The sequence below is a fragment of the Medicago sativa genome, chromosome 5 (genome assembly GCF_051527215.1).
Source record: "Medicago sativa cultivar Bolivia chromosome 5, Bolivia_mono, whole genome shotgun sequence".
Lineage (NCBI taxonomy): Eukaryota > Viridiplantae > Streptophyta > Magnoliopsida > Fabales > Fabaceae > Medicago > Medicago sativa.
The window spans coordinates 78,117,335-78,134,728 of record NC_140753.1 but is presented as its reverse complement, the minus strand read 5'-3'; the positions used below and the strand labels follow the sequence as shown (position 1 = coordinate 78,134,728).

The window sequence follows — 17,394 nt, the reverse complement described above, 5'->3', positions numbered from 1 at the left end:
CTAACTAATATTACCGAGAAAAACGAGATAATGTGTAGTTGAGATAGACTCACATAAGCTCGTAATGTGCAACCAACTTAATCACACTAATTGACTAAAGACCAAGCAATCCTCCATTTGGTAATTGAAAGAAAAATCAACTGATTGAATATATATATATATATATATATATATATATATATATATATATATATATATAGAATTATTGTCATACAAGAGAGGAATTCATAGTTAATGAATTTGGGCCATATGCCTAAGACCCAAAGTCCTTAGAACAGTACTTTACAACTAGCTATGAAGGTAATAAAAAAACAAAACTCAAGAAGATGTGAAATGCAGAATTGACCAACATCTTAAAGAAGAAGTCTTGTGTGTTCATCCTCTCATCTACATAGTTGCTTTCATGCCCAACGAAGCTTTTCCTGTTATGCAATGGATTTGAGCTTCCAACTTCAGTTCATCAGACTTATCTTCTTGCCCAATAGAATCAATGTAACAGTGATGCAGCATCTTTAATCCTCCAGTTTCCTCATTCTTAATGCAAATGGGTTCTCACCACCCAACACCTGAAAAAACCATCACAAACTCATGGATCCTCTTTATATTCATTTGCATTTAGACAGGCACTTCGTGCCCGTCTGTCCACTCTTCTTATTGCGCTAATGCGTATAATTATGAGCGATATATTTTATGAAATTTTGATTAAGATTATAGGTATCGATAATAGATATTGTATGTATCGATAATAGATATTGTATACTTTCATATTATTTTTTTGACCAAGTGTATACTTTCATATTTTAACAAATATAATATAAATTCTTATCTTTTTAAATGACACCAACAAAATAGTATTTTGTTGATCTAATTTACTTAAGGATATAATTAGAAGGAGAAAAAGTCAGCCCAAAACGATCCACTTTGTATAGATTTTTTTTTTAGAATTTATATATAGTATAGATATATACTAGTGTCAATAAGGGCCATTATATATGTGACCGTCTTTCTTCTTTTCTATTGTGCTTAGTTTTTTAATGAGGTTCTTACCTCATTGTATATTTACTTGCCCGCGACTATTTTTAACAATCAAATAAATATTTAAATAGTATTTTTCCCATTTAAGTTGAATTTTTCTGATTATAAATAGATTTAGTTAATTTTCTTACTAAATAATTAAACATTATTATAAAATAAAATTGTAATTACAACATTTTAAATGAAGGGTATAATTGGACGAAAAATCCAGCCCAAAATATCACATATCATATAGAAAATTTAGATATACTAGCGTCAAGACTCTTGATGGCTGAAAGAGTTACTTTAGCTCAATCCTCGCTTGCAAGTATCTCATGCTAGTGTGTGAAGAGGCTGGAAGAATTTGTAGAAACTTTATATTGGACAGCACTAGTGAGCATAAAAAATGTCACTCAATTTCTTGGGAAACTTTTTGTAAACCAAAAAGAGAAGGTGGTTGGGGTTTGAGAAATGATATTTGTACAACCATTTTATAACAACTTTTTGACAACTTTCACTCTCATACTCACATTACATTCTTATTCTCTCTCTTCATTTTTCTCTCTCTATTGTTTTGGACCAATGAAAAGAGAGAAAATGAAAGTTGTCACAAATGGTTGTACATATATCACTACTCTTGGGGTTTAGGTGCATGAAAACCCTGGATGAGGTGTATATGTGTATATGGTGACAAATCCCGATAAATTGTGGGTTCAAGCCATGAAAACCAAGCACAAACGTGGTTGTAATATAACATGTCTTCTATGAGTGTTCGAACATCTTTTCATATTTGGAGAGCTATTATAAAGGCTCAGTCGAATGTTAACCAAATTATATCCTAGATAATTAAGGACAAAAACACAACCAGATTTTTGAAAGACACTTGGATTCTTGGGTATGCTAATCTTGAAGAAAAATTTGGTCTTCTTGTCCCTCCTAATGAAATGAACTACCGTATAGCATGTTATGGAAATAGTATGAGATGGAATTAGGAGAAAATTGAGTAATATTCCTATGATGAAAGAAACTATTGATCTTGTTCAACCTTCCTCTCATGGTGGCTTAGATATGCCTTATTAGAATCTAATTTCCAATGTAGAGTCCTCCATAAAAACTTCATATGAGATGTTTAGTACTATAAATAATAATGAGAACAGTTTAGATTCCCTTTTTGTCAAAGTTTGGAAATGGGAGGGACCAACTAGAATAAGAGACACTTTGTGAAAAATTGGTCATGGAAGATTTCTCACAAATGTTATTTTTTAAATAGCAAAAGTTTATCAACACACTTGAAATTGCACACGAGAAATGCCACAAATCAAGGCAAAACGGAAACAAACACCAGACTCAGTGTATAAAGTAAAGCACCAACATTCACATCACTTCGGATATTGAGTGTGGTATGTGTATGGAAGCCCTCATAATTGATTTTGTATATTTTGAGAAATTTTGAAGATACCAAGGAGCTTTGATCTATAGTCATAAAATAAGAGAATTAGAGTAAGTTCTTCAATCTTGGTATTTTTGCTTAAATTGAATGGAACTTGACGTGTAATCACATTGTGGTAATCTACTTACGGATTGGTCTATCTTCTTCAAAGTTTTGGTGTGGGTTGTTTGGAAGGATAGAAATATGCTCATATTTTCTCATCAATCAAATATGGTAAAGAAACTCTGAAATTTGGTAAACAATCATGTTCGTGACATTGTGGTGGAATTCCAATAGCCCAATGCATCTAGAGGAATCAACATTACCCATCAGAAGCACAGTTGAGTTCATCCTTCTCGTAAGCACCTCAAACTCAATGACGATGGATCTCATTTGTCAACAATGCTAGCTCAACTTGTGGTGGATTGATTCGTGATCATAGTTGTAAATTTGTGTTAGGTTTTATGTGTAAAATTACCTCTTAATTAAATACTCTCGCAACTAAACTGTGAGTAACCTTCTCCGACACGCAGCTTAAATTTACCTCTTTTAAATTTAAGTTCTTTTTTTCAAAAAAAAAAAAAAAAGTGTTGATAAGTATCAAAAGATGAAATGCACCAAATTAAAAAATCACATTAGTGCCAATTAGGAGTGTCGTAATTAGGTATGTAAAGTGTAAACAGTTTGAATAAAACCGTAAAAGCAAATAAACCAAAAACTACCATATCCTTTCTAGTACGATTCAAAAACAAAATGAAAATAAATTGAACTCTATTGGTTTAATACTCAATTTTCAATTTTAAAATTTCATTAATAAGTTTATTAAACTTATTAAGTCCACTTTGATTTAGTTCATGCACACCAGTATACTAATATTCACAAAATTAAAAATAAATTAATGATAAGCATTTTTTTTTACAATGATAAGCATTTTTTTTATCCTCTAAAAAAGATAAACATTCTTTGATCATTCTCTACAAAATCACTACTTCAAATAAACTAAAAGATTTGTATTTACTTTTTTTTTATCCTTTTCTCATCCAAAGCTCTCCCCCATTCTAAACTCCCAAACAAAGTAGTAAATGGATTTGACCACATGGAAAACCGACGGTAGTTAACTACTGCTGGATTTTTTTTGTCATTTTCATGTGTTTCTAAGAAACAATGGATGTGAAAATAGCAATTGTCAATGAATTTATGTCATATCGTTGAGGCCCAAAGTCATTGACCCATTACTTCACAACTAATAGTTTGAGACCTTATGATGTGCTCCTCTCCTCATATTCAAATTCTCTCTTTACCAATTTTTGTGAGTTAGTCTATATAGATATGAGTATTACTTTTCCCACCCTATGGTCTTCTCCCGTGCCATGTAAATTTTCCAAAAATGCCCTTGTGCATTCCGGATTATAGAATCCGGATTGCATTAGCACCATGAAAAAAAGTATAAATGATGGAATTTTGAATTTTGGGTGTAAAAATCATGGAGCAAATGATAGAGGAGAACTTTTGTATATTGTTAGTGCACTCCAATGTGCTCCTGGCTTGGTTGAACTTATTATACATGTAAACATGATTACCTAAGCTTCTTAGCTTATTTCTTATTGTTGTATTTTGACACTTTAATTTTTACACTTCAGAGTTACATCGATGTTTCTACCGTACAAGTGTCGGATCATTCAGAAGAGTTAGAATGCAGTAGTGATTGCCTTAATAATCTGCATATGGTGAATATCCATGTTAGAGCATGTAGAATTTCTCAGCATGCAATGAGTTTGATACGGTTCGTACTTGCAAATTCAACATCGTTAAGGACTCTTACTTTTAAAGTTTGTCCTGGTTCTAAGAGTTTAGATGCACATAGAATTTTAGAAGATTTGTTACATATGAAAAATTTGGTGCTGGTGCATTCCAGAATATAGAATCCGGATTGCATTAGCACCATGAAAAAAGGGTGTTTAAGGGGTTTTCGGATTATGTAATCCGAAAAAATCATGTAACACACCCTATTTTTTGAGCTTTCCGGATTACAAAATCCGGAAAAATCCGTAACTCACGTTGAAAGTCAACAAATAGGGTGAAAAATGATGTTTCCGGATTACATAATCCGGAATACGTTAAACAATTCGGATTTTGTAATCCGGAATGTGATTATATGGAGGATTTCTCTAGTATGACCAATACTTTTTTCCAGAAACAAGCTTTGAATTGCATAAAAAATGGTTGGGATATTTTGTCGGGAAGAATAAATCCTTGGAACCCGGTGTTGGAGTACTTATTTCTCTACATAACAATGCTCAAAGTATGAAGTTGACATATCCATAACTCTTGTGATGAATGAGACAAGTAAAGTTTCAATACTCACTTCAAAGCATTAGAATCATGACCTAACAAGTATTTGAAAACTTCATTCAGTGCTTATGCCTTTGGAAGAAAGAAATTAAGTGCAGAATATACCTCTCTCCATAAATGTTAAGTGCACCGTTATTTAAAATCTGTAGCTTGTACATAACCAATTCCACAACAATAGAAAGCTTAAAATCAAAAAAATTCTGGAAAAACATCATTCCGGATTATAAAATCCGGAAAACTCCGAGGGTAATTTTGGAAAAAAAATAGGGCGCGCGAGGAAAGGCATAGGGTGGGAAAAGTAATACAGATATTTGCTTTGGTTTTAAATGGATCTCAGTCTCACTAATGAATATTGATATGCTCTGGTCGTTGTCATAAGCAAAAATTCATTTTTGCTTTCATTGAATAGATGATATACCTGATTATATTATAGACTAAATACATCAGTTATTCAATGAATTTAAAAAGTGGTTATTTGTTTAAAATAATGACCGAATGATGTATGTCCTGGAATTGGTTGGTTATTAAACTCGAGTATCGAGTTTTAAAAAAAGGTTAAATGGTGTTTTCTCCTGCTTTTTGGTGAGTTTTGGTTTACTCGTGTAACAAAACTTTAGATTCTAACTTTGTAATTTGAGGATTCTTTTATTTTAGACTTCTATGACTTTTGATGGTACAAAATAGATGATATGACAGAAGATAAATCAAAATTCGTTCAAAATTATAAAAATCAAAAATACCTTAAATTTTCAAATTCGAAGTGAAGATTCAAAACCAAGATAGTCAAATTACATGGTTGTAAATGTAATCTCAAGTTTTTGTTTGTAAACCAAAATGGGTTCGAATGTCAAAGAGTAAATATTTCATCTAGTCATTATTACAAGTAAAAAAATTATTTTTTAAGTTCATTCATTAAATGTATTTGGTATATAATATAATATAGACAAATACATTAATTTTTTTTTTTGAAATATACAAATACATTAATTGTTTAATGAACTTAAAAATACTTTTTTGTTTATAACAATGACTTGAAAGTCCTCGTGACTTTAGCTCAGTCGGTATGGACAATGCATGATATATGAATGTTCGGTTCAAACCTCGCCCACAAAAAAAAAAAGACTTGAGAGAGTATTTAAAAAAAGAGAAATGATATTTGTATAACCACTTTGTGACAACTTTCTCTCTCATACTCACATTATACTCTTATTCTCTCTTTTCCTTTTTCTCTCTCCATTGTTTTTAACCAATGAAAAGAGAGAAAAAAAAAGTTGTGTATCAAATAGTTGTTCAAATATCACTACTCTTAAAAAGAGGAGCGTTATTTGATCAACCATTTGGTGGACAACTTATGGGACAACCATAATTTACAAAGAAAAAGTAGGTATTGGCACGAAAATCAAAGCAATAGAGAGAGATAAAGTAAAAAAATAATGTGAGTATGAGAGAGAAAGTTGTCACAAAAGTTGTCAAAAAATAGATGTTCAAATATCATTTCTCCTTAAAAAAAAAAAAAAAATAGTGAGGTGCAGAGTTTAGCATCATGCACGTGTGCCTTGTCCTGTTGGCTGTTATCTTGTCTGCTGAATTAATTCCAAGTAAGTAAAGTAACAGTAAAATTTACAGGAATGGAACAAACAACTACAAAAGAAGAAGAAGAAGAAGCTGAATTCAATGGGTTATAGCGTTTCTTCCTTTTCCTTCTTCTCCCCATCTTCTTCTTCTTCTTCTTCTTCAAGCTTTTCTTTGCAACACACACTTCCACCGTTGTTGAAAAGAACAGCTTCTTCTAACAGTGGTAGCTGCAGAAGAGTTTGCATACAAAGCTGCTTTTCTTCAGTATCTTATCACAAATTTGTTGATTTTGCTTTGGATGAAACCTCTCGCCATACCCACTTGTTCTCTTCCCCTTTACAGGTTTTCATTTTATTCTTCTTCTGTATTATATGGCTTAATTTACTTGGTGTTGCAAATTGAAATGTTTCATTGGGGTTAATTCTGTTCTGCAATTTTAGAAATTATCTTTATTGTAATGAGTAATGGCTTGTTTGTGGACATTTAACTCTAATCAATTGTGAGTTTTTTTGTTTTGTTTTGGAAACTCTATATCCGGTCTAGGACCGATTAAAGCCAGAGCAAAACTTTGTATGGACTAACCGAGGGGATTATGAGACCTTGAGAGGAGAACACTCCAAAGTACTAAGCCTTCATCGGGCCAACCCATGGTTCAGTTTGGATTAAAATGATTGTAGGAGCTTCTCAGTTAAAATAAGTTTATGGTTTTTTCAGTTATGAAAATGTTAGACCTTAATGAGAGAAACTTTAATAAATTTAGATACTAATGATGTTGCAAATCGCAAAATCAAATGAGATGAAGATTTATCCGAAAGGATAAAATGAGCTTGAGAGGTCGATAGAAAAGAAAATTCCATTAGAATTCATAATGAATGATTGATAAAATTATCTATATATAGATAGAGCTGGGGCCTGTTTGGATAAACAGCTTATTTGCAGCTTATAGCACAAGCGCTAATGTATAAGTTTGCATAAACTATTTTTATATCAAAAGATAAAATAATGTTAAATTGTTTTAGTATATGCTATAAGTTGTTTATATAAGCTATATTGGAGAATTTATGAAAATAAGTTGAAAAAGCTTATGAAAATTGTCATAAGTTGTTTTCGAAAGTTCCCTAAACAGTCTCACAAAACTTATGTCAGTAGATAAGTCCAAATAAACCAATCTAAACAGGCCCCTAGTACAGAACCAATAAACTAATTACCCACTAACATTTTTAACTAACTTTTAAGGGAGTTATAACTAACTCCCAAGAGAGCAGTGGGTTGGTAACTCGTTATCTAATCAACCAATCTTTTTATTAAAAAATAGTTTTTATATGGTATTTCGATGAAAATGAATAAAGAGAATTTCGTTATGATTATGTGTCATTTGGTGTCCTAGTGATATAATGTTGTTGTGTTTCCGTGTTGAGGATGTGATGTACTGTTTCACTCTTCAAGCTTCTGCTACTCGGAACAATTATGTCTGTCAAGTGTCAGCATTAGCTAGTTCTTTGATTTATAAGTCATTACATGATTACATCTTAGTTTGTGTTTTTCTTGTTATTGAGTTACTTAACATGCGTTACGCAGTTTCATTTGTAGTTTTTCCATATTTAAATTTAGTTTAATTGAAACATTTAATTAGTTTGCAGATTCTTTGTTGCAATAATTTTTGCCACTAGGCACTTCCTGATCTTCTGTTTCAATTGCAGACTTTGTTCCTCACCATATTATTAGTGGGTATAGATGTTCAATTTACATTTTCTTATGTTGTCTTGCCAGGAAAAGTATAATTCCTTGAATTGTAAGGATGGTAAAGGAGTGCTTAATATGTTATCATTTCAAGCTGACAAGATTAGGCTCCTACGTAGTATGATCATTGAGACAGAAACAATGCAGGTTTGTTCTAAAAACTATTATCAAATTGTTATATATAAGATTGGTTCCTCAACAAATTAACCCTTTTAGTCGTTGGTAATTTATTATAGCCAGAGTGATTTCATAGTTTGACCATCACTGTATATATTTCTGCCAAATTTGATATTCTGTACCAAAGAAGGATCCTTCATATAATAAGATAATGTAGTTTAACAGATTGAATAAATGTTCTTTTGCATCTTTTTTCTATCAGATTCTCAGGACGTGTAATGTTGACATCCCTAGTCCATTATATTCATTAAAAATATTATTTATGCGAGCATTTTCTCGAAACTCGATGAATTCACTGCATCAAATATCTTCTCTATTCTCCGAACTTCAGAGTTCAAATACAAAATGCCTATTTCCAGTTCCAATCTAACTGGCATTTCTATTTTAGATTATTTTACTATAATCCTTAATTGTGCCATTTCCATTCTTCTCTATTATTTTAGTATAATATGTCTGATGTTTTTCTATGGACTCTTCGTGCAGGTTTTAGACTTTACCGTATTTCCAAAAGCGGAGTATGATGTCCCCATATTTTGTGCCAACTTTTTCTCAACCGCCAAAACAAACATTGTTGTGTTGTAAGTTATCATCTTCTTCCCTAGTTACTGCAATCCACTTGTATAAATGTATAAATATTCCTTGTTATTCTTTATTTTAGTTGTGGATAAGTCTAAGTCTAGCAACATGAATTACCTTTGCAACTTTAAACTCATTTCTAAGCCACCTTTCTGCATACAGAAATTGGTCTATTACTGTGCATCATTTTCCATCCAATAAAAGTTTATCACTTATTACAAAAACTTATCATGGGTTGCGTTACATTGCGCAGTCAAAGAGTGAATCATTCGGTAACTAATTTAGAGCTTCAACATTAAGAACAGTGTACTATGCGTAATACAGAACACTAACCTTGTATTAATGATGCCAGGGACCTTAACCCACTACATGATATCATCAATCAGGATGACTACAAGGAAAAGTACTTTAAAAGCTTAATTCCTCTTGGCCTGAAATATGCTGAGGTAACTGCAAATATTTTGTGAAAAGGTACTAGAAAAAAAAGATTTGTATGTTCAGTTTTGGTACAGTTAATGACAACTGCATAACAATGTTCAAAGTTTTGTTATTGAGTAACTTCTTAGTGACGACATTAACCATAAGAGTGATGAATTTTTCAAAATCTTTATATACTTCTACAAGAACATTTCCACTAGTTCTTCAATGTCCTCATGCATACACCGTACACGTGTGTTTTTATATTAATTAATTAGAGTTCTCTCTCAAAGGACTTAGTGTGTTTGACTGAACACAGACTTTATGCAGCATTTTCCATGGGGAGGGAAGCTCACAAGTGAGTCTATAACTTTTTTTTCACCGATAGTCATTTGGACAAAGTTTACTTCAAGCCCACCAAATTATGATGTTCTGTATTCGGCATTCAGAGATTACTACAAGGTATTAGTTCCTATGACCATGGCAATTCATAATATTTTAATATGTTTAGTGAACTCTAACAATTGACCTTGCAGGTATGGTTGGAATTGATAGCCACGGCAGTAAAAGAGACTGATGGATATCAAATTTCCCACAATCTTGAAGCACAACATAGATATCTAACATGGAGAGCCGAAACGGTAGTTTGAATTTATCTCAAACTTTTGTCTAATTGGGAGTCTTATGATTGGTGATCTGGCCATGAGAAATGCATGTGTTTATCCATTTGTAATTTTGAATTGTTTTTTACGATTTCTTGTTTGCGGAAATATTTTGAAACTAGGATCCGGGACAAGGTGTTTTGAAGAAGCTGATTGGGGACACACTTGCAAAGGTAGACTGAATTTGAGGCCAGTTTTGTTTCTCTACAAAAAATAATACTACAGATCCTCACTTTCTGTTTTATACTGCAGGATTTATTAAGAAGCTTTCTCTTTAACGGAGTCGATGAACTAGGAAGCAAAACGTTCAATGATTATTTTCCTCATTACCACGGCGAGGAAGGAACTCTAAATAAGAAAGGCGGTATTGCTGGGAAGTCTTTTGAAAATCGCCCATGGGATGCAAGCGGAAAATTCCTTGGTAAATTATTATTTAAATCGTTAATATAATTGCTCCTCCCCTCTTGGCAAATTTCTTTAAAGATGCAAGCATGTCTGATTCTTGAGTAATCACAAATCTGATTCTATTGATTGTGATGAATAAGATAAGATTCTTAGTTACACCTGCCACTGCTGTAACTAACCAGAAAACAGAAAAACTGACAGAAGTTATCCTATACATTGAGCTACATGATAAGAGAATCTAGTCGCACATAAAGCACATATCACTTATCAGCACACTATAAGCGATCTTTAGAATTTCAATGCGATCGGCATTAATCTTGAGCTAAAAGGCCAAGGTCTACTTAATGTGGTGCTGACATTTGATCTTTGGGATATTTTAGGTCAATGAATGCTGGAGCTTGGCCACGCGATTGCACTCAAACTGGTTAAATTTCTTTGACTCAGGTTCTGCAAAGCAAATGTTGGGTTTCCGCTGCAAATTTTCTCCATGATGAATGATTGGTCGAATCAATTGACAAATTGGTCACCAGTTACCAACTTGCTTGGAACTTCTCCTTCGTATTATACTATTATTGTATTATGTGTATGTTATGTCCATGCTTGTTGTATTATATGTATACAGAATTAAATTCGGAGGCTAAAAGCAAATATCAACACTGATGACTGTTAACATAATTGTAATTTTTACATCTGTATTGTTAGATTCAAAATTTTGATTCGTCTGCAGCTGTTTTGTGTTGGATTAGCTGCAGATAAATAATAAAATCTAGGAAACTTGAGGTTAGGTGCAATATCATAAGTTATCATAGCAAATATTTCACCATGTGTGTTTTAGATTGATTTGCATAACATGAAAATAGTCACCTGTTTCCATATTTGGGATAGTTTATTACATACGGGGTTATGGATTTGGGATATTAATCTGTTAATGTTCATCTATTGATCATTTTGTAATTGAACAACTATTGAAATGTTTTGTACTATCATGTCTGATTCAAATTATATTGTCTGCTAATTTTTTTTTATCTTAACCTTCCGTTTTGTAGTTTAAAGGGGCATGCGCTCTATCCATGATGTATATGATAAATATCTCTTAATTCTTTAATGAAAAATTGTAATTACATGTTTTTCTTATAAAGTGTACTATATACTTAAGTAAAATTTGAATTTTATTTTTCCGGTGTGATTTAATAATTGATTACCAATGTGAAAGATATAATTAGATAATTTGTTTTAATATTAGTAAGGAAAATAGTGTGTATCTGTCAATAAGAACGCTCCATCATTCATAGAGATCATTGTAATGTAGGACTTTAAAACTGCAAGATAGTTGCTCTTCTCCCTATCATTTGTACTCCCAAGCACCACGGGAATACTAAAATACCCCGACGGAAGTTAACTCCGCTGGCTAATGGCGTTGGAGTCGGCGGTAGTTAACTGCTGTCGGGGATATTTTGGTATTTTGCGGTGTTTGTGAGCAAGAATGCAAGTGAGAAGAGCAATGTTCAAACTGCAAGGTGTTCTGTTTAGGCCATCCATTGGACACATGATTTATGGGTTTCTTCTCTTTGGGCTGTAAGTTGGAATCCTTTTTCATGCAAGGAGTGAGATGAAAGTTGCTCAATAGACACCTCAATTTCACTTCCAGTCGGATTGTAACTTTCGATCGACTTTTTTTTATGTGTAAAATTCGATTGGGTTGTAACTCTTGATCAATTTTTTTCAATCAAGTGGGCAATTTTAAGATGCATGTTGATCAACCATCGAGTGAGCTTCGCGGCGTTTATGTGTAAAATTCGATTGGGTTGTAACTCTTGATCAATTTTTTTCAATCAAGTGGGCAATTTTAAGATGCATGTTGAGCAACCATCGAGTGAGCTTCGCAGCGACATGAGAAGCAAAGACGTTTCCAAGACCATGATGCCTTACCCTTATAATATTCTGTTGTCACTTGCATTATTCAATTTGTTTTTTTTACCCTTCATTTTAGTTTATGCACTATGAGCATCTTCAATCGAGCACAATTATCTAATTATTTTTACTTTTTAATACAGTACTAAGCACTAAATATTTTAGACCTCAAAATTTTCATAAAATAAAACTAAAGAAGTATCACAACTAACTCTGAATTTCTATTATATTAAACATTTAAACCATATTTAAGAAAGAAAAAAAAACATTTAAACCACGGCGCATCAAATCAATGTTGTCAAAACCGCGTGTTAAAATGTAATTTAGTCTGATTTTACTTTTTAAGCGTGAATTTCATCTTAAACCAATGGTAAAAATGAAATCGGAATTCAATAAATTTTGAACCATTTGATTTGTTGTAAAATCGGATAAAATTGAATTCAATTGGTTTGATTTTATCCAATTTTGAAGAAATTAACTTCTTCTTTTTTTGTTTGTTTTAACTTTAAGTAGATGAAAAATTAACTTCGATTTTGAAGAAATTATTTTTAGCAAATGAAAAAATTTCAAACAAAATTTTGTTCAATGTTGTTAATACAAATTAACTGAATAATTAAACTCGAGTGGTTAATAAACTTAATCAAATGACGAATTGTTTAAAAGAACTCAAGTTCGATTAACAATATCCTAAATTAAAACTTGAGTGGATCATAATACAATATCCTAAATTAAAACTAAATATTCATTAAACTCGAGTTTTATTCCTTCAATTGAACCAATTTAATAAACTATAAAATTTAAAATTTTAAAATAAATGTAGCTCATTTTGTTAAGTTGATATATTTAAACATATTTTCATTAATAATTTTTTATCTATTTATCAATACTATTTTTTTAAAATCACAGAGATATTGATAATGGGTCAACTTTAAGTCTGATGGGCTAGCCATATACATACCAATTTTTATAGTGAAATTCTTTTTGCCACCCCCCATATCCCCGTGCGACTTACAGTTTACCCATTTTATCTGTTTAGATTCTAGAAACAGAATAGAAAATACACGTTTCAGTTTCTAGAATTCGAATTACGCCAATATATAAATTATCTTTCCCTCATTTCTCCGTTTGAATTGTTTTTACCCAAAAAACTCCCAACCATCACCACTGCAACCCCACCCCACCCCCAAATTTTAATCGTGTTATTTTTTCCGCTAAAGTTGGTCGAATTCTTCGTATTTGAAACGTTTTCAACTACAAAGCAATAGGTTAGTATACATTTGCTCTAACATTTGGCGTTCGAAGCGGGCCACTTGGCATCTAAAATTTGCTTAAACATTTGGTATCATTTGCTTCTAGAAACCGAGATGAGTTGTTGGTCATTTTGGTTTCTAAAATTTGAATTGTGTTCATATATACGAAGTGCTAACCATATCATTTTATTTTGTCATTGTTTCATAAATGTCCGCCTTCAAGCTATATGACATGACCCCCCCCCCCCCCGAAGGATATTGCCCGAATGCCTCATCCAAAGGTGCTAGTCTCTAGTCTCTCTAAGGCAGTCCCCTATAGTGGCAATCCTTCCTTTAATGATTCTTTCATCGTCCAATCCATATGAAGATGCAACACTAATGGAAGGCATACCTCTGACTGAGTTTTATCTCTTTGGAAAAAAATTGTAGACATTTATTCTTCGTTTTACTATTGTTGAGTTAGTCAGACAACCAATCTTATGACCATCGTTTAAAGAATATTGATAGTACTCTTTGTTGCTTGATTCTAAGAGTATAAGTAAAACTCTTTTCCGCTTGATTTTTAACATTTTTTCCATTTATACTTATGCTAATTTTCACATTTATATTTTTGTTTAATTATTTGTAAAATAATCTTGATTCATTTGGTATAGTTTATATAAAATTAAAAACACACCAAGGTGTACATGTTTTGGATTATAGAAACCGAAACGTGTCTTAGATTTTGGTTTTTACAATCCAAACGAAGTAAAATGAGTAAATCGGAAAAAACTGAATAGGAATGACGAGAATATGAATTTCTCAGTTTTACATGGATTAAAATGAGCCATAACCAGAAAAGAAAAAACACCTCAAATGTTTTTTCTTTCTTTTTTTGACAGCTGTACTTATTGCCATATTTTAAAAGTATAATTAGCTCACAGTTAATATGATATTTATTAAGTCGTTTATAATGTTGTCCTTAATTACAAGGACTTTCGACCCCTTTACACATATTAAGGAAAAAAAGTTGTAGTGTAATTACTATGAGGGAAATATTAACGAGTGTCCTTAAGACATTTGTTAAGAAGACACATTTAAAAATGTTAGATTTGACTTTTTAAAAGTTAAAAAATAGTTAAAATTAAAATTGTTTATTTATGTATAAGTTAAAAAATTGTTGAATTCATTACGAACTTACTATTTTTTATTTCCTTAACTAGTGCCCTGGTTAACAATTATACTATCCATGTCTTTATGTATAAGATCCTTTTAACCAAAACACAAAACATAAGAAAAATACTCCCTCCGGTCACAAATGTAAGAAACTTTTCACTTTTTTGGTTCATTCAATAAATGATGTATGTGGTCTATAATAAAGACCACATATATCATTTATTGAATGATTGTAAAAAGTGAAAAGTTTCTAACATTTGAGACCGAAGGGAGTAGTTGTTACATTAAATTTGTCAAGAATGTACATTCTTTCCAAAACTATCTTTCAATTATTAAGAAATATAAATGTTTTCTCTAAAAAAGAAGTATAAATGTCTAGTATTTTACTCATCTTCAATTATTAGGGGCATTTTTGTAAAAAGATAACTAATGTAGCTTGTAAATTGAAAAAAAGTCTTATAAAAAGGAATAAAAAAATCACAATTTTTTTTTATATTTATGGACAGATGTAGTTTTATATCTCACAAGGTCCTTTAAATTAGACGTTTGTAATAAATTAATTCTATTAAATTAATTATATAACTAATTGGTAGTTTATCCCTAAAACAACTAATTGTTATTTTAATTCATAAAATATTTACGGTGTTGTCCTTTTTAATTGAACTTCGTAAAAAAGTTTTTAGGTGACCGTTTAACATTGTGGTGGCAAATCTAAAAAATGTTTATGACATCAAACATTATTACTTATGCATATTTTCTTTTTCTTGATTCCCAATTCTAACATAATTTTAGAGATTGTCGAAAAAACATAATTTTAGAGATAAGTAGTTATTATTATAAATCAAGTTTGCAATAAACTTATTGCAAACAAATGAGTAGTTATTATTTTAAAAAAACTTATTTACCGTAAACTTTGCAATAAATAAGTTTTTTTTATCGTAATAAATAATATATTTAGCGGCAAATAAATGTTTCAAAGATATCTTGTTATAATTCCAAAATGATTTAAAATTATCATTACGAAACTTTACCACATAATTTGATTGAATAAAAATCTGTGGTACTTCTACTTCCTTCCAAAAAAAATACTATATTATGTAGTATACTACTACCTCCGTCCCAATTTAATTGACACAATTTTGTTTTTCACACATATTAAGAAAAATGTATAAATAAAGGGGAAAGTGGGATGTATTGTATTGGAAATGATAAAAGTAGTATTATTTAGTGTTATATTGTATTGGGAATGATGAAAGTTGTATTGAAAATTGAAATGAGTCAGTTATTTTGGGACACTTTTTTTAGAAAATGAGTCAGTTATTCCGGGACGGAGGGAGTACTATTTTTCCAAAGCAACAGTAATAATTTATGTATGTATTTGTTAAAAAAGAATAAGTCGATGAATAAGTAAAGTGAACCCTGGACAAACAGAAGATGTTGTTGGCATGAAGACATAATTTTCATATTTTAAGATGATGAAGTTGGAAAGGCATAATAGTCAGAAATCAGAAGTTATATTCCATTCTCAATCAATTAATTATCGTATGCTATGCCATGCGCGTATAGTAAAAGCAGCTTCCGCAATATAAATGTGAACCACATACATAAATGTGTACATAGAATTGTATACTAGTACATCTCGAAGTTGGAGCCAAAGTCAAACAAGCAAGCAATATTATTCATAATAATATGATCAGAATTAAGCAGGGCTAGCTATTAATAGGTATATAGCTATGTAATGTAATTATGTAATGCATAATGTATCAGTAAATAAGAGCAGCTAGCTTAGGTTAGGTTATAGCTATGGTATTGATCAGAAGAAGCAGACACAAAGACAGACAAGCTGCAGAAGAAAAGCATTGTGAAGCATAGAAGCAGGAGAGACTAGGCACTAGAGAGCAGTACCAGAGCTACCAGCATAGTGTCTACCTCTCTTTGTCCTTCATTTATTCTCTCTATTTATTTTACATTTATGAAAGAGTAATGATATTTTGACATCCATTTGATGACAACTTTGTTGACAACTTTGTTTTTCTCACTTCTTATTGGTCAAAAACAATGGAGAGAGAAAAAGGAAGAGAGAGGATAACAACATCATGTGAGTATGAGAGAGAAAGTTATCAAAAAGTTATCAAAAAATGGTTGTCAAAATATCATTTCTCTTTATGAAACTACCCCAATAAAGAACTACTTGTCTTTACTCTTTTTTTCTCTACTTATAATCACATTTTTTTACTACTACTATTCATGAGTGTACTATTTATTTACCTTCAATTTGTTTAGTTATCTTAATTTATAAATATAAGTTAATTGGATTTTTTTATGTAAAATTATGTCCACATTCTTTTAAATTTAAACATTTTTTTATATTGATCTTTTAAATTCAAATAACACTCCTCTTTGGAATTAGCCATTTATACTGAATTATATTTGCATTGAATTATATTTGCATCTCTAAATTATGTTAAATTATACTCCCTCCGTCCCTATATCTAAGCACCTTTTGCATTTTTTACATTTTTTAAGAAAAGTTGTTCATGCGATTAATGTGTCTATTTTATGTGTTAATATTACTAAATTGTCTTTTGTTTGTATGTGTATTAAATTTGACTTTTCATATTTCAAGACAAGTTAGTAGTATTAATTAGGGGTATGTTTAGAAAAAAAATAATAAATATAACTAATAATTTGAATAGGAGTTTACATTTAAGAATAAAAATAAAGTCAAATA

At 31.1% G+C, this 17,394-nt stretch overlaps 1 protein-coding gene across 1 annotated transcript; it reads left to right on the top strand.

Annotated features, from left to right (window-relative positions):
- The first annotated feature begins 6,399 nt into the window (after positions 1 to 6,399).
- HY2 (phytochromobilin:ferredoxin oxidoreductase, chloroplast / phytochromobilin synthase (HY2)) lies at positions 6,400 to 11,135 on the top strand. The gene is made up of 9 exons (XM_085710279.1): positions 6,400 to 6,712; positions 8,141 to 8,257; positions 8,771 to 8,865; positions 9,216 to 9,309; positions 9,611 to 9,742; positions 9,817 to 9,921; positions 10,065 to 10,115; positions 10,195 to 10,363; positions 10,728 to 11,135. The coding sequence occupies exons 1-9, from the start codon at positions 6,470 to 6,472 to the stop codon at positions 10,733 to 10,735; spliced, it is 1,014 nt and encodes a 337-aa protein (XP_085566405.1). The 5' UTR covers positions 6,400 to 6,469; the 3' UTR covers positions 10,736 to 11,135.
- The last annotated feature ends 6,259 nt before the right edge of the window (positions 11,136 to 17,394 follow it).

Bases quoted from the DNA above. Each gene is read 5' to 3' on its own strand.
- HY2 (XM_085710279.1), top strand. From the start codon at position 6,470: ATGGGTTATAGCGTTTCTTCCTTTTCCTTCTTCTCCCCATCTTCTTCT. The intron at 8,866-9,215 runs GTAAGTTATCAT...TAATGATGCCAG, and splicing joins AAAACAAACATTGTTGTGTT to GGACCTTAACCCACTACATG. The intron at 10,116-10,194 runs GTAGACTGAATT...TTTATACTGCAG, and splicing joins TTGGGGACACACTTGCAAAG to GATTTATTAAGAAGCTTTCT.